Genomic DNA, 25,427 nt, shown 5'->3' with positions numbered 1-25,427 from the left:
GAAAGATCCATTAAATGTGATGTTACTGAAAGAGAATTTTGCTCCCCATGCTGATCACCCCATTAGAAATATTCCCACTTAATCTTGTGGACTTGCTGTGCAGCATAAATGAGCATATTGCCCAACACGGCGGAATCCTGCAGACACATCCGCGCACAAACGATGTTAATTCTTGAGTTTACCCATGTCCTTAAAAAGGCTGCCAAATACCTGCTGCTGTATCCCGTGTCCTACTTCCTTCTCTTTCCAAAACCAGCTGTGTTTAGAGCTGAAGTCTGGTAAGGAAAAGTGGTTTGGATTAAAATCTGGACCGTGCCAAATGTGACAGCTGGGTGGCTGACTGACTTGTTTCACTCAGTCTTTACTAAGGACTTTTCTTGAAAAAAACTTCACAGGTATGACACTGCTGGTGCCGGGATGTGGCTCTTCCCCTCTTCCCTCAGGTGGCCGGGCCGCAAGTGGAACAGTTTTACTTAAAAACAAACAAACATTTATTTTAAACTGGCATTAAAGTGGCGCGGGGAGAGCCGATGTCCTCTGAGGGGAGCGAATACGAAGTCGAACGCGGTGAAGCATAACCCGTTGTCGACTTTCGGCTGAGGGACCACCGGAGGGCGGGAACGGCCCGGCCGCTCCACCCCCGGCCCGGAACGAACCACCACCCAAAATGGCGGCGGCGGCTGAGGGGAACGGCCCGAAACACCTCGAAGGGCCCGGCCCGCGCGCGTCACGTCCCCCGCGCAGCTCCCTCCCTCTACCCCCTCTCTCCTATTGGCCGCCGAGCTCGGGCTCCGCAGCCAATCGGCGGGCGCGGCCGGCCGGCCCAGAGCGAGGCTGCCCCTGTTTCCCCTCCCCTCCCCCGCTCGCGCCGCTCCTCGCTCCCGGCACGTTCGGCCGCCGGCAGCCGGGGGCAGCGGCAGCGCCGCCCCGAGCAGGCCGGGAACGCGGCGGCAGCGCCTCAGCTTCTCGGCGACGCGGGCCGCGGCCCAACGGGCGTTGAAGCGTGAGCAGGCTCGGCGGCCGCAGCGGCGCCGGGAAGGGGGGGACCCCGGCGGGCTCGGGCAGGGGCACGGGAGGAGGCGGAGGAGCCGCGCTCCCTCCCACCTTCCCCCCCGCTCCTCCCGCCATGGCCGACAACGAGAAACTGGACAACCAGCGGCTGAAGAACTTCAAGAACAAAGGCCGCGACCTGGAGGTAACCGCGGCGGCGCCGCGCGGGAGGGGCCGGCCGGCCATGGCGGCGGGAGGGCGCCGCGGCCGCCGTGTGGCGTCGTTCCTAATCCGCCGGCGAGGGGCCCGCGGCGGGGCCGCGGCCTGCGCTGCCCGGGCCCGCTGAGAGGCGGGAGCGCCGCTCCCCGCCGCCCGGCGAGGGAAGGGAGGAAGGAAGGCGAGGGAGAAGGGGAAGGGAAGGCCGCGCTGTGGGGCCGGGCGCGGCCGGGCCGTTGGGCGCCGCGCGGAGGCGGGAGCGGCGCGGCTGAGGGGGCAACGGCCGCCCCGCCGGCCCGCCCGGCCCCGCAGCGCCGCCCCGGGGGCTCCCGCCGGCCCCGCCGCCGCCGGGTGACAGGAGCGCCCGGGGGCGGCTCCTCCCGGGCACCGGCCCCGCGTTTCGCGTAGTTTGGTCCGGCCGCCGGCTCGGTAGAGGTGTTGCCTCGGTATTGGGCCGGCTACGGCAGCAGCCGTGTTACCCTATGGCTCCAGCTTAATTTTTTGAGGGTGTTGAATAATGGCTGTTTGCGCTGAGTGGCCCCTAAAAGCCTGACTCAGGGATTAGGCCCCAGTTGGGTGTTCTGCTGTGCGTCTCCTAAAGATGCTCAAGTATAAAAATGTATTAATTATTGCCTACACTTTTATAGTAAAGACTATTATTAAAACAAAGTATTTTCTTCTTTTTTTAACAGGGTCAATGTTACTATTTTACTCTTCAGTTAGCTGAATGTAGAAACAGTGGTGGCTTGTAGCACAGAGCCTCTAAACTTTCTGGTGGCTGGATTGCTGCATACGTTATTTGAGTAGAGGTGCTTCCTCAACACAGCAGAAGAGATAATTAACTTAGGGTTTCCTTAGAAAATATTCAAATTGAAAAAGAGGTATCAGTCCTCATGCATAAACACTTGGCCAGGAGTGTTGACTGGGGAAACCTGCGCATTGCAACATTGTCAGTGTAGGGTTCTGATCAAGACATGGCTTTGGCTTCTCATTCCTGTTTTTCACTAACCTCAGTATGTGCCCCTACGATTACCATAATATTCTGCTTTTTGGGGTGTTTTTTGTGTCAAGGCAACTGTGCAGTGTTTCCTTTTCAAAAGTAGGAGATGCATTTATGTTGCTGTCATTCATTAAAACATCTGAGTTTCCCTTTTGGGTAAATCACAAGTCAGTAATGCCTCCATTTTTAACTTGTCCAAGTATATTGATAAAACAGTGTATTATTTGGTTATGTACAAATTTTGGTGATGCCAGGAATGTTGGAAGTGGGAATAATTACTGCAGTGATTGTTTTCTAATAGGGTTGTTAGCTTTGTTAGTAACTACTTGCCTTAAATGTTAGTTTGGTTTTGTATAAATTGTTATCATTGTATAAGCAACTGTACAAGTAGGGCATCTTTAGGAAGGTGCACAGTAAAGCCTATGCTGTTCTAGTAAGAATGAAATTAATGGGAAAATACAGATTGGAATTTATCTGCGTTTTCTCTCCTTTGGTGCCCACCTACTGAGTTTGAAGGTAAGTCAGCTAAGTAGGGAACGTTCAACGTGAACACATGGGAGTAAAAAGAACACGTGTTTCTCAGGAAGCAGGTGATCTCTTCAGTACTTTTTGAGTTTGCTGATGCACTCTCATGGCCTTCCACATAGTGAAAAAAAACACCGCTAGCCCCTGTTAAATTTTAGATACTGACATCTATCCAACAAATCCTGGACCATATGCTTGGTACCTAAAATAACTACTGTGGATGGCTATTTTTCATACAATAGCTCAGGCTTATGCCTATCATTCTTGCTGATTAACTGCTTACACATCACATTTTTCATGAGTATAAGAGGTGTTGGTAATGTCAGTTATAGCGAAGTATCCTGTGGTAGCAACAGTTGCTAATGAGTATTCAGTAAATTTATCACACCTGTGTTTGGGTGCCGCTTTTTAGCAGAAAGATGTCTGTTTACTGCATGTAGGAAGTCAGCATTTGATCTCTATCTCCTTCACTCCTCCCTCTTTTTATCTCTGCTGAGATTATGCGTTTAGCCATCAGTTTATTTTCCAAAACTGTGATCTTTTTTCTTTTCCATGACAGTTTACACTTATTCACTGTCAGCAGACAAATAATTATTTAGTTTTGTTGAGTCCCAAATTAATAGATATCTCTAGAAGCTATGAAGGTTTGCCATGTAGCAAATTACAAACTTTTTAAAAAATGCTATCTGTATGATTCCATGTTGTTCACTTCAGTCCATGGACAGTTATATTGCTAGCGGTTGCTGTCACATTGTACTTACATTCTGGGTCTCACACCTTCACAAAAGATTATTGTGTATGTTAGAAAAGACAGGAAATTTCCTACATTTTGTGCCAAGCGTATGTTTAGCTTTTTGGATGCTTAGTGAGTTAAAGTTAGACTTTGATTTTTCCAGTCCTTATCAGTGTGCTTCTGAAAATACAAATTCTGGCCTTGAAAAAGGGAAGAAAAAGCAAAACAAACCACCTGTTTTATATAAGATGTTTAGCAAAATTCCTTCATGTGCTCAAGTATTGGGTAAACATGCATGCAAGGACATGTTGTGTTGTAAATGATTGCTGCCATGTGTTTCCAGATGACAGATTGGTGGTGACTCTGGGAATAGCGGGATTCATTGTGACTAGAAATATAAAATATTTCCCTGTCTTTTTTTCTTATTTATAGTGCTGCTCAAAGAAATACTGAGTGTAATAAACTTTTTAATACTGGAAGAGTTTGTGACATGAGAGCAATAATTTGTAGCTAATACTAAGGCAGTATCTGTATGTAGTGTTTATGATTTCTAGTCTAGTATGTTCAGTGTTCTGTTAAGGTCTTCCAAGATTTAAGAATTGTGAAGAACTGTGAGGAAAAAAATAGTATAGTATTGTTACAGCACTGCAGAAGTGGTCACAGGCTTGTTTTATTTTTAACATCCAAAACCTTACTTAAACAAGTGCTTATCTGGACTTGAAAGCTGCTCAAGGTAACTTTCATCTTGTCTCTTCAATGAGGAACAGGTTTTACATGGGCTTTTTTTTTTCTTGAATAAGAAAGGATGAGCTGTTATTTTTTTTTCTTTTTTTTTTTTTTTTTTTCAATTTGTGAGTATGACTGATGATACCCAATTTTATTTCCAACATTTTTTATGGTAGTAGCATAGACCTTGGAATCAAATACTAGATACAAATACTATGCAAAACCCAGGATGAGTACATATTGTTCGTTGTCTCTGCAATAGACATAGTTTAATGAGCAGTTCTTGAGTTAATTGCTGTTTAGTCCTGCTGCATGTTAGGGGTCTTGAGTATAGCCATGCTTCTGGGAAGGTTTGAAAAGAAGATTTGGGGGTTTTCTTTGCTTCATTTTGTTTTACTAGGCAATTCAGTATCTCATTTTCTGTTGGTGATTGTTGCCTGCTGCAGCATTTGAATTTGACTGACATTTATGTTTGCTGAAATGAAATAAAAAATATTTCATGCATATGATTTCTCTGGAAATACTGGAAGAAATTGATGAATTTCTACTGGCCTTTTCTTCCTTGACTTGCCTGTGCGGTTGGGTGAGAAATTAACAATTGCTTTCATAGTGCCAGCACAGGATAAGTGTCAAATAGATATTTGTGCTCTGCGATTGAGACACATGATGTGAAATGATGATAATATTGTAATGCAGGGTACTTCAAAACTAATTTTGGAGCAGCCATTGAATCTAAATGTTTTAAGATCAGCAATGTCAAGATTTTCAGAGTTGCCAGGAGCATTCACTAGACTTGTAGTACTGACAATATATTTGAGAACACCAAGGAAGCTTCAGGGGATTGAAGGAAGGGTAATATTATGAGATATACTGGCTATCTCAGGTAGGTAGAAGCTTTTCAACCTTTTCTGTATCCCACACAGAGTAGTTTGCTTGTGGTTGAAATATGGAGGAACTCGAGGAGAACAGGAGTTTTACTCCCTGAGTTAGTTAAAAATAGGTTCCTTTAAGCTGACTTGTAGTTCTGTGGTGAAGCTCATCCATTTTGTCATTTAAAAATCATACTGAAGATATTTGTTTGCATAAGGCATTTTATTTGGCATGCACAGCTTCTCTAGGAAAAACTAGAATGACAGCATGTACTATGTCGTATTGATTTTTATTTATTTGTAATCGAGAGTCCCATTACAATTCTGAAGGGGGAACAGTTGCTGAGATGTGTTTTCTGGTGGTATCTTGTGGAGATTGTGTTGGCTTTACAATCCCATGGCACTTTTATCAGTGATCTTGAGAGCAGACTTCATTGCTCCAGTCTGCAAATGAGCCAGAATTAGTATAAGAAGGAAATAATGGCTAGAGGTGGGCCTAAATCACTTGACTAAAGTGAATGTCAAGAGTATGCATCTTTACCAAATCCAAATATGAAATTACATGTGTCCGAGGGGTTTTTTCCTTGTGTTGTAGTTAGTGCCTTTTATACCTGTGAAGAGTAAGAGAAAGTTTGTTAGTCATTGCTGTGGTTGCTGCACTGGATGTTCTGGGTTACAGACCAGTCTCCTCCAACTGGGCTCTGCAGGCTGGGTGCTCTCCCAGTAGCTTGTGGAGTGAGTAAGCAGTTTGTGCACAGGGCCGCAGTAAGGAGTGTTTAAAAAGGCAAAACAAAAAGTGCCATACAGTTCACAAAAGGTTTTGGAGGTAGAGAGTCTGTTTCTTCTTGCACGCATTCCCCCACACCCCATTTTTTTGTTTGTATTTTGAATCACTAGCATAGTGACTTTTCTAGGAAGGAAGGAAGGATGGGCAAGCAGCTCTGCTTTAAAGTAACCATTGCCTTTGCGGTTCCACAACAGAAACAATGTGCCTTCGGAAACAGTTCACTGGAATGAGAGGAATTGGTAAAGTTCTACCATTATTTGTGAGCTATCAGACCTTCCTGTTGTAGATGCTTAAACAGAGCTACTTGAGTGAAATATTTTATAATAGAAAACAACAACAAAACAAATAAAAACCCCACTACCCTGCAAAACAGCAAAGATGGGCTGTGTGCATGATGGGGTCTGAGTTTGAGAAGCAGTGACTGAGAGGTGGAGGAGGGCTCAGGATACATGAGCTGAGCCCAAGCTCCAGTTGTATGCTCATGTACTTAGAAAGGGCTCATAGATCTGAGCTGCTCCTGAATGTGGAGAGTAAAGCATTTCTTCTGTAGCTGGTGGTGTGAAAAACACTAGATTTTCTCAGGATCCTGCTGGCATCAGCTAACACAAGATTTTAATGATAAGCTGAAGGGCTCAGGAGTGACTAATGGTCAGAAAATAACCCATACAGTAAAACTTAAGCTAAATATAAGGATGGAAGGTAGCAATCATAGACTGACAGAAATAGATCAGATCATTTGATTTTTTCAATGTAGCAAACGAACAGGTTCCAATGACTGAAAGACCCACATGAATTCATACCGATATGTGTTTTGAAATTGGAACACTTTGCAAGGACCATTCTGAATTCTGTTTCTAGAAACTTTTAAGTTGAGATTGGTTACCTACTCAGTTGTGTTAGTGCAAGCCAAGAACTGATTCAGAGAAGTCTAACAATCAAGTCAAATCTACAGAACAGAAGGGAGAATCTAGTTTTACCATTCCATCTGCCAAGGAGCCGTTATACCCAGTTTTCTGCCCTTCAAGCTGTTTTCCAAAAGAAAAGTTAGTCTTGAGTCTGCTTGTCATTTTAGTTTCTCCAAACTATCTGTTCCATTTCTAGGCCAGAGTAACGGTGCTGCGAAATTCCGTGGCAGGGCTAACTTCAGTTCTTATTTGTTGTGCTTTTTCTCTTCCTAGGAGGAAGAGCAGTGGCAGGTTGGCCAAGAATAAATATTTTGTCGACCAGCTACTGTTTACACAGAAAATTGTTTTAGTGGAACCCTATTTTTGTAAATTGTTCTGAAGAGTGACTTCATTTGTTGATTGTATTTCACATGGAGGCTTTTGAGAGTCCAAGGTTTGCTGGTCCTTTTCAGAAACAGGCAGAAATTGAAAACAAGTGCCTGTCAGCTTGTGTCTGGAGAGAGACTCTTCTTGTTCCAGCAGAGTGTTGGTGGAGATTTAGGATTTTTTTGAGCCTGATCAACTGCATATATGATTTTTCAAGTCAAGAAACTTTGAAATGACACGTCTGAGGCTTTTGTTTGGGTCCCGCTCATCTCTCCCTGTATTTCTGTCACGCACACAAATATGATTGTCCAGAAGGTGTGTTATCACATGAGTTGGAATACATCTCCTTTTGGAGAGATTTATTATTTACCTGTAGCTGTAACTATTGCTTTTAAATATCCTTTACAGCTTAATGTTCTGTTGTAGTTGGTGTTCCAGAAATTCGGTTTTCTACTCCTTGAAAGTATACGTTGAGTCGTGCTTTTGGTTGGCAACAGCTTTTCTGGGACCAGAAATGTCATCATTGAAGTCTGGCAAGAAGAATCTTTCTTGCACTAGAGCTTCTCTATGGGTATGCTTATTTTCTTAGGTTACGGGAACACTTGTGGATTGGTAAGGTGTTAATTGACAGTGTTGTGAGATCATCAGGGACTTGGTAAAATTCTGCAATCTTACTATCAGATATTTTCCTCATTTTATTTTCTTCCTGAATATGCCAGGTTAGACTTTGGAGCAACTACACGGAATGCTACACTATAGGCTGAGACCAGGAGTCTGTAGTAGATCTGTTGGTTGTAAAGCTGCAGCATAGTTCCAAAGCCCCTAAATAGTGAATGGATCAGCTTCTCCAGGAAGGCAACAGCACATTGAGCACAGAGTAATGACTGTTGAGTGCTTCTTGCCTTCAACTCTGTTCTTCAGTTACCACTCATCATTTGGGTGGGATGTGTATCCTCCTGGGTGAATCCTAGGCTGAGCTTTCCTAGGCTGAAGGCACGTGAAGCCAGCCTGTGTTGTTAGCATCCTGCCGTGCAGGCAGGGGACTCTGCTCCCCGGCATTGCTGCGATGCACATTTTGGAAAGCTGAAGCACAAAGTACCAGGTGATGATGCCAGTAATTGGGTGTTTAACAAATGCATCTGTAGGACAATAGCTGCTGGAGAAACTTTTCTGCATGTTGTCAGTATAGAAACTTTGACTTGAATCTACTACAGAATACTGCAAGTGTATTTGTAAGACAGGTATTAACTCAGATAATACCTATTGGGGCAGAAAAGTGTTAATTAAAATTTATTACTAGTTAAGTATGTATTTTTTTTCTCTTTAGAGATTACACCTTTGAGATTCTAACTCTCATTTCAAATATTTCTCAGAATTCTTCAAAAGCTTATCTTGCTATGGAGAGTAGGTCTATAGCACTGACATAAACTTTATCTCCATACTGTTGACCTCATGGAGCAGACATGACTTCTTACAGGTTTAAAACAAAGAAAGTCATGTATTAGACTCGGCTGTTAATTCTAATTTTGATTGACCAATTGAATTATCGTTCTTTAAAGATGCACATATTTCCTGGAAACTTACTTTGGTGCTTTTTAGTGTGGGACAGTTTGTACTTGCTTATTATGGCTCTTATCTAGTTGTTCCAGGTGCTGCAGCTGCGTTAAATCATTAAATATACTTGCGTATTTGACGTTTTATACAGTGGGAAGCTATAGTTGTGTGGGTGTGTTGGGTTTTTCCCTTGATGAACTGCAGTTTTGGTCCTCAAGCGATCAAAAGTTCTGCCTCCAAAGGAGCCATCCCTTTTCCACTCGCCTCTTTTCCTGCCTGTTTCCATCTTAACTCCTTCCTTTGAGAACGTAAAGTCTTGTTCAGAGCTGGAAATGTGATTCTGATGAAGTCTACATTCTTTTCTATAATAATTATGCTTCTGAAAGTCAAGCTTTTAATCCTTATCTTCAGAGCTGCTGCTTATTGCTCTTCAGCAGCTCTCTCAACCGTTCCTTTCCTTGTGTGTTAACATGGTTCCTTATGCGCTGGAATTTCAATTGTTTTCTGAGCTTGAGAATGGTTAAGTCACAATAAAACTGCAGTTGTTCTTAACTTTGTTTTCCTTCACTGTAAAGTTCAAAATATAGAAGAAAATCACTGTAGACTGATTATCTTTTTCACTTTTGATGTTGCCCTTTCTTAAAAGGCTCTTGTTTATTCCCTGGTTCCATATACCCATTTTTCTTCAACATGGATCATGGAATGTTTGGGGTTGAAAGGGACCTTCAAAGACCTAGGAGACTGTGTTTTACTGAAATAATACAGGTGGAAATAATATACTTACCTGTTTCCTGTTGGATTTCTATTTTTAAAATGAAAATTAAATCCTGTGTGCACAGGTACTGTTTAAAGTGCGTTAACTTGAAAATAGTTGTGCAAGAACGTTTAAAAATTACTTGGTCTAGATCCAGACTATAATTCACTTTGATCTTGTCTCTTTTCAGACTATGAGAAGACAAAGAAATGAAGTTGTTGTGGAGTTGAGAAAGGTGAGCATGATTCTTATCAAATGGGATTCGGCTGGATTGATATTTCAGTAGAATTTAAGAGTTTTTGTTAAAGGCTTAGAGAAAGAGAAGATACTGTTGTATGTTCTTGCTGTAGTCCACCAAGAACACTCTTCATAAGCTGTTTACTAATTCTGTGAAGGTACTTTGGTTTAGGAAGAAGTTTTAAAGTTACTGTACTTGGTACAAGAAGTTCCATAGGTTTTGTCCTGAAAAACAGAATTTTGTTTGTAATGTATTGAAGGGGATAATTCTTGCTTCTGCAGCTAAATTTTTAATTTTAAAAGCTTGGAAAAAATTGGTATTTTCTTTTGAAAATCAGATGCTCCTGCTAATCTGTAGACAGAAAGCTGTTTCCTTTACCAAACCATTATTCAACACACGAGTAAGAGTGGAAGAGTGTATGTGTGAACATAACACTATTTAGAATTGTTGGAAAAATAGCTCTTGAGAAAAGTAATCCAAACCTGAATGATTTTACTTCAGGGATGAGCAGGAAGCCAGCCTCTGGAAATGGCCTTGTCTTGTTATAAATAATGAGAAATAGGTCGTAGTGTCAGTGTTGATGGATGTGTGCACAGGAAGCTTCCAGCAGAAGTAGTTACTGCTGTGGATAAAGTTGGCTGGAGGATTTTTCTAGGAAGAAGTGATTTCCAAAATGTGTGACCCTTTCCAACTTTTAGAATGTTGGAAATGTTAACAGTATCAGTGAAAGCATGTCTTTGATGTTTGTTTAAAACAGAAGTTTCTGTTCCCTTCTTAACACCCCCCACACCACCTAAATCAAAGTTTTAAAGGTGCTAAATTATTTCTCTTTAAGAACAAAAGAGATGAGCATCTTCTAAAGAGGAGAAATGTTCCTCATGAAGACATCTGTGAAGATTCCGATATAGATGGTGACTTTAGAGTGGTAAGAATGACATTAACTCTCAAGTGTGTCAACTTTTTACATACTTAAAAGGCATTTAGCATTTCTAACTGCATTTGTCTTTGTTTTCTAGCAAAACACTTCCTTGGAGGCAATAGTACAGGTAAAAATAAAATTAATTGTTTGAACATTCTTCATGTCGTGGTGACAAATATGTGAAACACCTAAATTCTCTCTTATTTTAGAATGCTTCAAGTGACAACCAGGGTATACAGTTAAGTGCTGTGCAGGCTGCAAGGTAAGAACACACTTTTCTCAAATACACTGCTTATATACTTATTTTATTGTGCTCTTAAGTTCAGAAAATGTGTTCTAGCTTAACTAGAAGTACGATGTCATTTACTGATTTTAAAAAAGAAAGATTGATAAATAGAAGTTTACCAAAAAATCAAAATACCTGTGTCCTTGAAGTAGTCAGGATTTTCAGTATGTATAAATAAATCCTAAGATTTATTTTAGTGCGATACATTATGCTTCTCACAAGTAGAGTAAAAGGATAATTAGCAGGACTATGAAGTCTTTACCTTTAAATACAGAAAGAACTGCCATAATCCTTTTTCTAGTTTTGTCAGGGATTAGGCCACTAAAACCACTTTTGACTTTGAGAGGAATTTTGTGTAGTTGTATGTACTTGAGAAATCATCCTAATGTAGTCTTATGAACTTTGCTTGCATGAATGGAGTATTTAACTGCTGTTTCATGAGCTGTTGGGTGGTGTTGTAGCAGAAAGCTGCAACTTTGTATTTGTTTTCCCTCTGTGGTGGAGGGTTCTGATTCAAGTGCAAGGGAAGAATTCCAGATGAAAGAGAAACTTTGGCTTTTGGGAGTTAATGTATTTAAAACTGATGGCAGAAAGAGTTTCTGTGCCCATCTTTATTGGGCATCTTGCCTTCATTAAAAAAATGTCATCACCTCAGGGTAGCATCATGTAGAACACACTTTATTATAGTTGATTTAAACCAGATTGGACTAAAATATACCAGATGAAGCTTGATTTAAAATGAAATGGGCATCTCCATGTGGATTTCTTACCATTGTGACTATTTTTAAAAATTGAAAATTAATTTGGAATTAAAGCAGTGCAGTTTACGCTGTTGGAAAAGTATTAGAGTATATTTTAGAGATGAAAGCGACCGCTCTTCAGTTTTGATGGAATCTGTACCATCCTTTGGTCTGAAGCGGGAAGGAGAAATCTTGCCCAAGTCGTATTTTCAAAATATACAACTAGAATAGGAGCAACAGAAAACCGATTGGAAGTGCTTAAGAAACAGCAAGCCCAAAGCAAACAAAACAACCTCAAATCCCCCAAAACCTGAAGTTTTATTTGATTCTTGTAGTACAGTTCTCTGCCTGTTGAGCAGATGGTTTGTGAATAGACTCCACTATGGTTGTTCTGTCACTGGACAAAAACCAGTATTAAGATAGTGGTTGTACGCGTTGGTTCCTTACTTTTTTATAAGCTCATAGATGTAAATTGTTTTCACTTTTAAAAGCAATCTCGTTCACTTACTTGGCAGTTGAAAATGCACATCTGATTATTACAAGAGTCTTCAGACGATCTGTGTTCAGATCCTCCCCAATGCTTAGTTTCCTGAAGTATCTTGTTTTGCAGCTCCAGCTTTTCATGTGTTGTGAATAGGCTGATATATGAAGAGATGACTCTCTATAATCTCTCTTCTCACTGCTAGTAAAGTTTGGTGCGGCAGCCCAAGTTGTCCCCTCCAAGAAGCTTCTTTTGTTTTTAATTCCTTCACTCAAGAAAGGTGAAGCTAAAGGGATTAATAATTGAAACAAATCTGTACCTTTCAGTTCATTGCACTAGTACTTCGTGAGTAATTGCTCTCTGACATTATATCTTTAGTAAAGAAGGAACGAATTTCTGCTTTTCCTGTCAAAGCAGCTGAGATCTGTTTATCACCTGTGCTGGGTGGAGGAGGAAGAAGCTGCAGGAGGGTGGAACTGAATAACTCCAGTGATCTTTATTTTACTGACTGGTAATCAATGTCGAAAGTAGACTTCTCATCCTGTCTTTTCTCCTTTTCCTAAACAGAAAGCTGCTCTCCAGTGATCGCAATCCACCAATTGACGATCTAATAAAATCAGGAATATTACCTATTTTAGTGCACTGTCTTGAAAGAGATGACAAGTGAGTATTTCTAAAACTCGAAATGTTTAATTGTTACAAGAATTCTCAGGACTTAGCTAATATGCCTATAGTGTCTGATTTGAAAACTCATGTTAAAATCTTCCTTTTTTCTTTGCAGTCCTTCTTTACAGTTTGAAGCTGCATGGGCTTTGACAAACATTGCCTCTGGAACCTCTGAACAAACACAGGCTGTAGTTCAATCCAGTAAGTCCAACAGTATTTGATCATTGATAACGCACTTGCTTTTGCTTCCACAAAAATAAGATCATGTGAGTGAGACTGTAAAGAGCATCCACACTCCTGCTCCTCTATCTCAAGCATGTTCACCAATCCACATGTTAGGGTTGGTTGTTTCCTGCAATAGCCAGGATGGTTGAAATCAAGTGGTCAGTCGCAGGCCCGTTGCTGAATGACCTGCCCAGGAAGTCTCCTGCCAGGTGTTCTACCTCTTCTCTGGCAAGCAGCACCAGTTGAAGTGCCCACCTGCTTTTGTTCTTCATTTTATCGGATTTTAAGTTCAATTTCCTAACAGTGAGTATGAGTAATCTCTCCTGGAAACTCACGCAATTTTAGCAGAGTTGATATCTGCTGGTTTCCAGTTTTCAAACTTAAAAAAAACCAAAAGCAACGAAAAAAGACAAGAAAAAACTTGAAACAAAACCAATTAAAAAAAATTTAAAAACCCACAAAACGAACAAACTAAAAAAAAAAACCTCCCATGGAAGGATTTCCTGTCTCTTTGTGAAGAGGGAGGAAAAGATGTGTACCAAGTCCAGAGAGTGCCTGACATCCAACTCTTCCAAAATCCAGTTGAAGAAAAAAACGCTGTCCTTCATATTTTGAGGAATCTGAAGCACGGAAAGGAATTGTTGTCAGACTTGGAATCTTGGTTGCCAGGCAACTCTGAAACGCATCCTTAGTTGTAGTACTTCTGCTGGTAAGGCAGATGTCAGTAGGAGTGTCTGTAGGCTTTTTGAATCGAGTGAATAAAACAGCGGAGATTCTTGAGACATATTGAAGAATCAAACACATAGTAAACCAGTTCCTTTGGCTAAAATTCAATAGGAAAAATCCACAGATGTTACATGAAATACCAGTAGCTGCAATGGTTGGAATCAGTGTTGTATTGTAGTGCATGCTGCTTCTACCGCTAAACATGCTGGGCTTCCAACAATGAAAAGACAGAATTATGCTTAATCTTTCGTGTCTTCGCCCACCAGTTCTTTTAGAACTGCTGGAATGAGCCAGCACTGGGCCCTTGTGGCCAGGAAGCCAATGGTACCTGGGGTGGGTTAGAAGGGGGTGGTCAGTAGGTCAGAGAGGTTCTCCTGCCCCTCTGCTCTGCCCTGGGGAGACCACACCTGGAATATTGTGTCCAGCTGTGGCCCCTCAGTTCCAGCAGGACAGGGAACTGCTGGAGAGAGTCCAGCGCAGCCACCAAGATGCTGAAGGGAGTGGAGCATCTCCCGTGTGAGGAAAGGCTGAGGGAGCTGGGGCTCTGGAGCTTGGAGAAGAAGATACTGAGGGGTGAAAATACCTCATGCAGTGCTGAAATTTTATTAAGAGCTAATTATGTGAACTATTTTGTATTTTCAAAGATGTATTTGTTAACAATTGCTTTGGGTTTTTGTCTTTCAGATGCTGTGCCACTTTTTCTGAGACTGCTGCATTCACCTCATCAAAATGTTTGTGAGCAAGCTGTGTGGGCTTTAGGAAATATCATAGGTGCGTGTTACTCCTGCCACTAAAAAGTTCCTTTTGGTATTGAATGAATAAACGACACAGGATTTTGTGTGTTAGAACTTGGACATGTTCAACTGTGAGGCAAAAGGCAGCTGTTAGATGAACAATTACCTGTTTGTAACTTGTTCCTGTTTTCTCTGTTTTGTGTTGATGCTGTGCACCCATCTTTATGGTAGATGCATCTATATAGATATCTCTCTCTCTAAATATATATATTCGCATGTATCCAAGGCTCATGTTCTTTATATGCATTTTAAATAACTGAGGTTTTAAGTGTGCGGAAACCAGACTTTTTATGAATGCCATGGCATGACTGTTGTATTTTTTTGCTGTCTCTAACAGGTGATGGACCCCAGTGTAGAGATTACGTTATTAGTCTTGGAGTAGTGAAACCACTGCTGTCCTTCATCAGCCCATCTATTCCCATAACTTTCTTAAGAAACGTTACTTGGGTCATGGTCAACTTGTGCCGTCACAAAGATCCTCCCCCGCCAATGGAAACCATTCAGGAGGTGACTGAGTTACTCACTGATCAGTGTAACTGAACTTGAGTATCTGTCTGCCTTAAAAATTAACTGTCAGATGCCTCTTTTCCTCCTTAGATCCTTCCAGCGCTCTGTGTTTTAATTCACCACACAGATGTAAATGTAAGTAACACCAATTAAAGCCAGTTTTGTGTTTGGATATAGTTTTTAAGCTGAAATATAGAGCTTGTCATGATAAATTTTTTTCTTGAAAACAAACGAACAAAAAAATGAAACAAAACCCCAAATCAAACAAAAAACCACGCAGATCCATCTCTGTTTTCTCTCAGTATCAGTTATGATTTTTGCCTGTTGTTTTTCCTTTCTTTGCAAGTGCTTATTTGCCTGTACTTGCCCTACACTTAAAATGCAGTTTCTGTTGTAGTTCTGTGAACATTCCTTTACAGATAAATACAGGATTTTTTTGATTAGCACTTAAGTTTGAAGCTGTAATAAAGATCAGTGTAAGTGAAGGGAAAAATTAGTGTCTGCATATATGTAAAACGTTGGCATTAGAGTAACTTCTGACGTGTTAAATCCAAACATGAGGTTATTTTAATAGTGAAGGAAATGAGACTTAACTGAAATTATGAAATAGGTTGGCTTTTTGCCTAAACATAAGTCAGAATTGTTTAATTCTCTGATTCTTAGTAAAGTTGTATCTCAGTTGCTTAAGTTAATGGCAACAGTGCTTTGCCTAGATATGTTTAAATGTATTAGCTAAAGCTTGCCTACTAATTGCACTATTTAATTTCTTGTATACAAGTAGCTGACATTAAGCTTATTTGAATGCCTTGAAATGGCTGTATTTGTGGATCAGTTCAAGATTGTCAGCTGAAGCAATGCTGACTCAATGTTTTTCGTAAGCTGTCACTTGAAACGTTCAGATTTAGTGCTGTTTAAATTGGCTTTTCAGTGCATGGATGCACACACGTGCACACACACACAGAGGAAATTCAGCCCAAGTGCTGCTGCACCAGATGTTGGAAAAAAATTCAGAGCTTTTCTTAAATTTTGTGGGAGAATGTCACAAAAGAAATAACTTGATGCCATGTAATAAACAGGTGGAAAGTGCCAAATGCCCCTAGTTTAATATTTGCTAGGGTATTATCTTCCTCCTGGGGGGGTGAGTCTTTCATATCTCACATCATCCACCATTACTTCATGAAAAGAATACATGTAATTGAATTGCTTTTATTATACTCTTCAGAATTGAAGCTGTAGTTAGCAGTTTAGCTGTTGTTCTTTTCTGTGGAGCGGAATGTGTGGAGTTTGTAAAACAAAGTGGGGTTTTGCTGTATTGCATCAGTCCTGGCTTCACAATGAGAATTGGTTTACATTTTAATTTATGTTGGTTTTTTGGTGAGACTTGTGATATTTCTGTACTATTTACAACTAAATGTTTTTCCTGTTAGATATTGGTAGATACAGTCTGGGCGCTCTCATATCTAACGGATGCTGGCAATGAACAGATCCAGATGGTGATAGACTCTGGAATAGTCCCTCATTTGGTTCCTCTTCTCAGTCATCAAGAAGTTAAAGTTCAAGTAAGTCTGGATAATTTTAGGAAAGTGTTGCTCAAAATTTAATACTAGAGAAAGTAATAGGTTTCTTTTCATATTCATGTTGAAGTTTAAAGAATACTTGAGTAAAACCTTTTGCTTTTTTTAACTTACTGTTTGATATTATGTGAGCAACTAGAAAAGTTTTGACTAAATAGACCTCTTTAAAGAAAGTGTTTTGTTGCAGACTGCTGCGCTGAGAGCTGTAGGAAACATTGTCACTGGTACTGATGAACAGACACAGGTAGTTCTGAATTGTGAAGCTCTTTCACATTTTCCAGCGCTTCTGACACATCCCAAAGAAAAAATTAATAAGGTAAGTGACTGCAGAGACTGCAGCCAGCTGATAACTACTTAATATTTGGCTTAGCTGTTTGGGATCCCATGTAATGTAGTGTGATAGAGATTTGAGTAGCTGAATACTTATACCAGTTTATAGCAACAGCAGGCAGAGTGCTGAAACTTTTCTTGAAGCAAACGTGTAGACAAAGCTCTAAGGAGCAGCAAACTTGAACTTGACAAGAACGGTATTTTCTGATTCTAACTGAATTTTTATGAAGCTAAAGCTTTATCTTATAATTCTGGCTGTTGACTTTGTTAGAGTTCTTAACATGTCAAATATCACTTTAATTAAACTGACTCTCTTGGAAGTGATGAAATAGAGATAATTGGATGTCTCTCTGAATAGAGTGTGTGTGATAAATGGAATTTAAGTCTTAACCGGGGGTGGGGCATAAGGGGGGGTGTGTGTGTGCGCATGTATAGAAAAGGCTTGAATCGGGGGCACTGATAGTGCGGTGCTGATTCCGGAGTGCATCTGAGGCATGTTGCTGCGTTCTGAGGTGCCACTGTACAACATTGCCAATGATTAAAGCCCAAAGCAAGCCCACCGAGACAAGCCCGGGCATCCTAAATCTCGAGAGGGTCACTCGTGTAAGTGATCCTTTGATCTGATCTGAGAGACTCAGTTTATTGCTGGAAGGAGGGATAAAATGTCATAGAGGGTCACATAATTTTACGGTATTCTTAAAAAGCAAACATTTAACTAATAGGTGTTGCATTTTCTTGATGACTTATGCTGAGAAATACTATGAAGTGGGTGAAGAACATGTCTTCTACTGCTCTTATGTCTGGAAAACAGGATGCTGTAATGCACACTGGGGCTTATCCGACCGTCACCTGAAAACTGCTACAGCGTTCACTCTCAGTAGTAGAATCAATTACAAGTGCTCGTTTGTGACTTCTTTTGTCTCCAAATCATTTTTCCTTTTAATCTGTGGATTTGGAGTATTTGGTTGTAACTTGGTAATAACGAGTCTTGTGGAGTCTCCTAAGTGAGACTGTCCGCTTTGTCTTGTCTACTAGAAATTCAGCTACGTACAGTCAAACTGATACGATACCTGACTGTATTGAAGACTGGCTAGTGAATTGCAGATCTAAAAATGTGTGTGTATAAAGTCTTGCTGGAGTGGAAATAAGTTACAATATAGAAAACCACGTGAATTACTAATTTTTTGCATCCTTTTATTTTGCAGGAGGCAGTGTGGTTCCTATCTAACATCACTGCAGGAAACCAGCAACAAGTTCAGGCAGTAATAGATGCAAACCTTGTTCCAATGATAATACATCTTCTAGATAAGGTGAGATAACAAGAAGGATTGAAGAGTTTCTTTCCTTAATTGGAGAAAGCAACATTGAATTCCTTGCATTTTGTTTTATGTCATACTTTAAATGTGGGAGGTGGGGGTAGACTATACACTTGAGTATTGTGTTGCAAGATAAAATATGACTGATTTTCTTTTGTGCTGAGAGATAAATGCCAGATTTATTGGGGAAACAAAACAGATCAGGGAATCTTGAGTCTTTCCAAATCTCATTTCAATTCGTTTTCTCACTTGGTGAACGATGGGGATAGAATCCTTTAATACATGGCGTGAAGAGGTCTGGATGGGAACAGCACTGTCTTAGTTGTCAGCATTTTTTGCCAAAGCTTAAGGACTTCATCCTTTTTTCCCCCACATTATCTGGAAACATATGTAAGTGCTGGACAGTGGCATTTATTGACCTGTTCACGCTACCGCACTGACCTAGTCTGGGGGTATTCCAAGTAGTGATCCCTGACACTAGATATCTGTATTCCCTTCAGTTGTTGAGCATTAGTGTCTTTTAAAATACTAGTTTCCAAACCACATTGTGCTCCCAGGGATCTGGCTTGTGCCAAAGAAGGGTAGCTAAGAGCATCTTTTTAAACGAGCACAGCATTTCTATCTTTCAAACATTTCCTGCTTTTTGCTTTATTCATTAGTTGATTTTTCTTTCCTCAAGTGTGGAAGGAAGTCAGGAATACCAGCCTTACGGTGTTTTTGGCCGTGACAAAGATACAATATCTTGCCTCAGTGTAGGGGCTGGAGTTGAGACTGAATACTTGTCTTTTCCCCTAAGTAACATACAGCTGTTCACAACTAGTTCTGTTGACTGCCAATTTATTGATCAGCGAGAAAGCAGTTGGAGACCTTTCTCTTTGAATTTAGTAAGGAGACTCAAATTGAGTAACTTCAGAGGCAGGCACTGTTGTACTGTATATAGTGGTTTATCAAAATTGACACTTACTGCTTATCTCTCACTGTAGTATGTGACAGCTTTTGATAAGGAATGCAAGAGAGTGGAGTACTACAGTTTTTATTTACTTTGATGGAAACAAATTTCCCTTCTTTTAAAAACATGGTTACAGCAAAGGGGTGGTAGTCACTTTCCCTGCTTACTGAAAACTGATGTGGTACCATGCAGAATGGACTAAAATAAATACAGGCTTTTACTAGAATACTACATAACATAAGAATGGGAATGATTATTTCTATTTATGGTTTTATTTCTAGGGGGACTTTGGTACTCAGAAGGAAGCTGCTTGGGCAATAAGCAACTTAACAATCAGCGGAAGAAAAGACCAGGTGAGTCAAACCTTAAGAAAAAGAGTCCATTATCTTGGGTGCATTTGAGCGGGTGCCTCAGCTGATGGGTTTAGACCTCTGTGCCAGGATGATGGATGCTTGGATTCCTCCCCTGTTCGGTAACTCTTCCCTTTCCCAGAAGGGATTTAAGAGTGAACTTCAGCTGATGTTTCTGGAGTGACCCGAGATGGAGCATCAATGGGATTTGGATGGAAGCTCCTCTGTTAGGATGGCCTAGGAGCTGGGAATGACTGCATTCCGGCTCTGATGAGATTCCTGGTCATTCAACATCTTCCCCCCCACTATAGATAAGAGTGTGATGTAATTACAAGAATAATAGCCATTGAGTAGAATTATATAGTTTCTTGTAGACTCAGAATATTAGATTTGTGGCAGGGTTTGGATGCTGGAGTCATTCTTCAAAGATGAGGTTGAAACTCCTTGCCTATTCCTGAAAAATTCACAGTATTTCCTACTTGTCTGTTCTAGACTTGAAATATATTTGTAACATAATACATAAATGTTACCTTTTAAAGCTCTGAAACAAGAATTTCTGAAAGTGGCTGCCACACTCACCCACACTGGGTGACTTTGAGTAGTTTGACATGATTGGACTTGTTTGCCTGTGTGCTCGTGGTGTGTTGTTTCCTTCTGTCACACTACTGATTTCACTGTTTGCTTTTTTCCCCCTTAGGTGGCATACTTAATTCAACAAAATGTAATTCCTCCCTTTTGCAATTTGCTGACAGTAAAAGATGCGCAAGTTGTGCAAGTGGTTCTGGATGGACTAAGTAATATATTAAAAATGGCTGAAGATGAAGCAGAAACCATAGCCAATCTTATAGAAGAGTGTGGAGGTACGATGGTTAATATTTTGGTGCTGTCGTTTCAGAAATGAATGGTTTGGCTTCCTGTTAGGGGGGGATACCTGTTGGCTTTGTGTGTTGGCACAAATGTTTTAAACAAATGTTTTCTTGAAAGTGACCTTTTCATGCCTATCTGGTCAATATATTTTGCTTTTCCTAACTAAGTTAGTAATCAAATAAAATATGGATGAGCTGGATGATGGCAATAAAGTTTATTAGGTGCCAATTTTGTAGCAGTCTGGTGTACCTGACAAATTGGGTTTCGTTAATGTAGGGATGATATACTTACCTTTGTCATGCACAAGTCATGTCCAGATGAATGTGGAACTAAAAAACTTTACAATGGTTGCAGAATTATGATAGCTTTAACTTCCTAATGGCTTTCAGACTTTCTGTATATTGGTTGCTGTTTGAGTTAACCAAAACTCTTTAAGGATGAAAGAACAGTGATATTAAATTTGGGTACAGGTGAAAAACTGGAATTTCATTAACATGGAGTTGAATGGTCTTCAAAATACAAAATCTTGAGGGATGGAGACAGCTTAATTGATTGGTAATTGATCCCACAGCTGGTGGGGGAGAAAAGAGGTGTTTGTGCCTAAAGTTCTGCTTGTCAGAGCTTCCAAAATATTTATATGTAGCTCCACTCATGTCAGCAAACACTGTACTGGAGCTACTGGTTATATAGTCAAGCTGCAACTGGTGGCATGTGTGCCACCACCAGTATGTGCATTTGGAATGGCACACCAGGTGCTGAAAAGATGATTTTTGTGAGTATGTCCTGGTGCTTGGCCCTCACCATATTTCCACAGATTAGCTTAACCACTCATAGCAAGAGGAGGAAAGAACTCTCATTGCTGGAATGGACCTTTTGTACTTTTTTGGTAATGCTGTGTGTTCCCTGATCGCTAATTTATTTCCTCAAATCTCTAAGCTCCTCTGCTTTAAGTTCGTCAAATGAGTTTGACAGCATTTTATTCATAGTCATTCTAGTCCTAGATTTGCTTTTAATTACTTTGTATGATGAGCAGTTAAGGAGAGGGAGGTTGTTTTGCCTGAACTTAGTATTTTAACTCTATTACACTTCTTGTGTCTTTATTTTAGGCCTGGAGAAAATTGAACAGCTACAAAATCATGAAAATGAAGACATCTACAAACTGGCTTATGAGATCATTGACCAGTTCTTCTCTTCAGATGATGTAAGTGTGTAATAGCTCTGCAATCTGCTTTTGTAATAATTTATACTTACGATATGGTTCAAGATGAAGGCAAGAGCTCTAAAGCCTGCTCTGTGACATTAGTTTGGTTTTGCAGTGAAGAATGAGCCCTTATTTGAACCTGTTGTGTGTTTTGCCATTCTTCATGCTGAAGTGTCTAAAGATCTGACTTATAATTTAAGCCTCATCTCTGGGGATTACAGTACTAGACTTCAAATAGTTCCCTTGTCTGTCAGCTGCTAAGCTTGACATTACATTTGATAAACTCCCATCTGACTTGAGTACCAAATCTGAGATTCTGCTTCTTAGGAAACAAACTATTTTGAATATTTTAGTAATTTCATTTTAGCAATGTAACATAAAGGAAATTTTGAGATTTGTATGCACTTTAAACGATGGAAGTTATTTGCTTAGAAAGGAAATGCAGTTGCAGTCCGTTGTGAAGTGAGAGGGTTTTCTGCTTGGTTGAAGAACTTTGGGGAGCCAGATGACTGCAAAAGTGGTAGAGCTCAGTTGCATTCGTGCCCTACCAGCTGCATGGAAGTTTGTCTTCTGCTAGAGTTTCACCTTTATAGGAACAATGAGACGCAAGTCTTACTTAGCAGATCACATTTTGCATATATAGCAGGGCTTGGAATTTAATCTGGTGTCCATTTGGTAACCTGTACACTACCTGTATAAATTGAAACTGCGGTTTCGGCTCAATCCTTACTTGATTTAATGGTATTGGTGTTCTCTTAAGAGCTTTGAGAGTTCATAAGGTGCCAATAAGGATGCTGCATGACCAACAGAATACTTTCCAGGAGTGAAAACTGCATGAACAAGAGAGACTATTGGGTGCTATGTAGCCTGCTTACTAAACGCAAGCTCAAACATTTTGGCCTGAATTATTTTGTTGTTATAGTGCTTTGACTAAATTGGGGGAGGAGAATTGCAAGACTTGATAAGAAGTAGTCAGTTAGGGGGATAGATGCTTTTTAGGGTTGTCCAGCTCTGTTTTAGTGAGGCTTTTGTCTCTGCGTTCCTACTGACAGTGTCCCTGTTCCGTTACAGATTGACGAAGATCCTAGCCTTGTTCCAGAAGCAATCCAAGGCGGAACGTTTGGTTTCAATTCATCTGCCAATGTACCAGCAGAAGGGTTCCAGTTTTAGAGTGGTATTTTGGAAGTTAGGTACAATGCAGCACTGAATAAAAAAAAAAGGTTTGATCCATCAATCTTGGCTCATGGGATCCGCTGCTGCATTAAATCGGGAAAGAAAATGTGAAGATTTCATTTGGAATCACAGAAAAGCCCAAATGAAGTCAAGATGGCGAGTGGGTGCGAGTGAGAATGAGTGGCAAAATGTAATGAAAAACTTCACACTGAATGCTTATTTAGATTGTTCAAAGAAAAAAACAAAGGGCTACAGGTCAAAGATCTTCGGTGCCTGAGAAGGAACAATGACTTACTAGAGCAATTGGGGGGAAATGCAGTACTATCATCATCAAGCCTCGTAAGCATAAGAGAATAGGATGCCCATATAAGTCCAAGGAGAATGAGCCCAGGCCTTGCTATGAAGCACCGTGTGAATGGACAACGTTGAGTGAGTGTCTGGACGCGATGCTGTGGAGCCAGGCTCGTGTTTCAAACGCCGGGGCTCTTCAGTCCCGAAGCAGGCTCCTCGTCCTGGAGTGGCGTGTGTACGAGAGTATGGTTGCGATGCTGTATGTGAACGCATGCAAGCTTGATTCGCCTTCAGGGGGCTGATAATAAACCTAGTAAATCATCAAAATGAGTTCATAAGTGTTGACTTACACTGGACACAAAAACAAAGACCGGTTTAGCAGCAGACTCTGGTTTACTCCTGCAGCCTGTGTTACTTTTTTTGGGTTTTTATTTTCTTTTTATTTTTTTTTCCCCTCTTATTTTTCTTTTATTTTCTTTCCTGTATGGCTTATTAGTTGTTTGTAAAGTCAGAATTTCAGGAAGGCTTCCCTGTGCATTTGCACCAGATGAATGTTCGATGTTATGAAAAGCTTTCCATATCATCAAAACTAATTTGTAGATTTTTGCATGAAAAAAAACCCATCCATTTCCCTTCAGATAGACTGTGTTGCAGTACACAAGTTGCCATAATAGTAGAAAGCAGTAAAATGTGGTAATAAAATCTCATCCTTTTCATTTTCAAAGATAACATGAAGACCTTTTGCATGTGGTAATCTACAGCATAGTTCATTTTTAGATTTTGTTGAGTCCTGTAACCAAATGTTTCTGTTGTGGTAGGATACTGTGCTGTGTTTCAATGTTACTTGTTTTCAAACTTTGTTTTCTATGAAAATGATATGGAAACTTCTAAAAATGAAATTTGGTGCATATGTACTGCCGAATAAAGACCGAAAAAGAGGTGTGAATAGATGTACAAATCAAGTCATGGTTTGAACACCTTTAATATGCCTAATCCAATTGTTTTAGACTCTTTTTATCTTAGATGTAGGCAGCCATGAACAATCTATTTTGAGCCACTTTAGAGAGAAAACTTTGTATTTTTAAAACTTGCACAAAAAGGATGCAAGTGTTTTTATAATTGGAGTAATGCCTCAGTTTTGAGGTTCTGCACACTAAATTCAAGGCAACGTTACAGATTTGTACAAACCGAACTCTTTATAAGGTGGCTCATTGTAGGAAATGCTGTGCCTTCCCCTTTGAGCACAAGTGTTGCATGAACAACAGTTTGCTATAATAAAACATACCAGATTAGCCACCATTAGCATCTATATCTACCTTGTGTTTAAAAAAATCAACTGGTAATTCTGAAACACTGTAGAATGGATAAAGATTATTTTGTGATCATAACTCTTTGTTGGACTAGAGTATTTTTGCAGCATTCCTTGTCATCAGAAACATGGTTAAAGTTTAAAACTAGAAGCAGCGGAAACTAGCTTGTGAAATTTATCCAGTAGAGTGCAGGCTAGGCTGTCTTGGGGAAATAAACGTTAAAACTTGCAACAGTTGCATTTGCTGTGTCTTTATATATACACTCCCCTCTCCATCCAAAGGTGCAGAAGGTCATTTGAAGTAAGTTGCATTGACATTCTGAATATTTTTGCTTTTAACCTGCCAAATGACAGTGTCTTGTGTGATACGTTCTGTAGGCCTGAGGTAAGTAACTACTTTGATATAAATCTTACAATATAATTTACCTAATTACGTAGTATGTATTCACTAAATAAATAAGGGCTGTTTCCATGTGAAATGTGGGGAACCCTCAGAGGGAGTAAAATACTTAAACTGGTGGTTTTAGGCAAGTTGCAATGCCTTAAGTAAAATTAACACTTATTACTAACTTTACACTCAAATATCTTTGTGAACGTTGCACTGTAGAGAATGGGTTTATTGTTACAATCCTTTCTTGTTAGGTCTGAGAACAGATGTTTGTAGCAACTCTTACGTGTAAAAAACCAAAGCAACAAGGTCTGAATTTACTGTTAGTAAATGCCTCTTTCTAGCACTTCCTCTGATGTGAGATATATATATATATATATATATATATATAAAAAAATACAGAGGATTCCCTTGAGCTGTTCTGTGCCAGCTGCAGCCTGTACTTTCTTACACAGCTGTGGTGGTTGGTTTTTATTTCTCTAAGTGGAAAATTCACCCGCTTCACAGTGGATCTTGTCACTATCGCGTTAGTTTAGCGAGACTGGGAAAGGTTAAACGTGTTGGCTTCCACTGGGCGGCAGCATTCGGAATTCTGCAGGAGCAAAACCAAAGCCGGTTTGTCCAATGCCTTTTTTCCCCATAAGCTGCGCTTTGAGGTAATGTAAAGACATG

The 25,427-nt window shown here is 40.3% G+C and overlaps 1 protein-coding gene and 1 non-coding gene across 2 annotated transcripts; both read left to right on the top strand.

Moving 5' to 3' along the window:
* Positions 1-893: 893 nt before the first annotated feature.
* Positions 894-24,599, top strand: KPNA4 (karyopherin subunit alpha 4). Its single transcript, XM_065073447.1, has 17 exons — positions 894-1,195; positions 9,616-9,660; positions 10,499-10,588; positions 10,680-10,709; positions 10,792-10,844; positions 12,657-12,752; positions 12,871-12,956; positions 14,391-14,477; positions 14,838-15,007; positions 15,098-15,142; positions 16,435-16,566; positions 16,769-16,897; positions 18,117-18,221; positions 19,458-19,529; positions 20,224-20,386; positions 21,500-21,594; positions 22,666-24,599. The coding sequence occupies exons 1-17, from the start codon at positions 1,127-1,129 to the stop codon at positions 22,762-22,764; spliced, it is 1,566 nt and encodes a 521-aa protein (XP_064929519.1). The 5' UTR covers positions 894-1,126; the 3' UTR covers positions 22,765-24,599.
* Positions 17,227-17,540, top strand: LOC135580364 (small Cajal body-specific RNA 7). The gene has a single exon (XR_010474883.1). It is a non-coding gene; the product is annotated as a small Cajal body-specific RNA 7 (non-coding RNA).
* Positions 24,600-25,427: the final 828 nt, after the last annotated feature.

This window comes from Columba livia, chromosome 9, assembly GCF_036013475.1.
Source record: "Columba livia isolate bColLiv1 breed racing homer chromosome 9, bColLiv1.pat.W.v2, whole genome shotgun sequence".
NCBI lineage: Eukaryota > Metazoa > Chordata > Aves > Columbiformes > Columbidae > Columba > Columba livia.
Note: the sequence above shows the minus strand (reverse complement) of the source record. Positions and strands in the feature narration are given on the sequence as shown.

What these genes read in the sequence shown, in the direction of transcription:
- KPNA4 (XM_065073447.1), top strand. Translation starts at nt 1,127, where the DNA reads ATGGCCGACAACGAGAAACTGGACAACCAGCGGCTGAAGAACTTCAAG. An exon ending in TAGATGGTGACTTTAGAGTG is followed by an intron (nt 10,589 to 10,679) that starts GTAAGAATGACA and finishes TTTGTTTTCTAG; the next exon opens with CAAAACACTTCCTTGGAGGC. An exon ending in TCTTATAGAAGAGTGTGGAG is followed by an intron (nt 20,387 to 21,499) that starts GTACGATGGTTA and finishes TCTTTATTTTAG; the next exon opens with GCCTGGAGAAAATTGAACAG.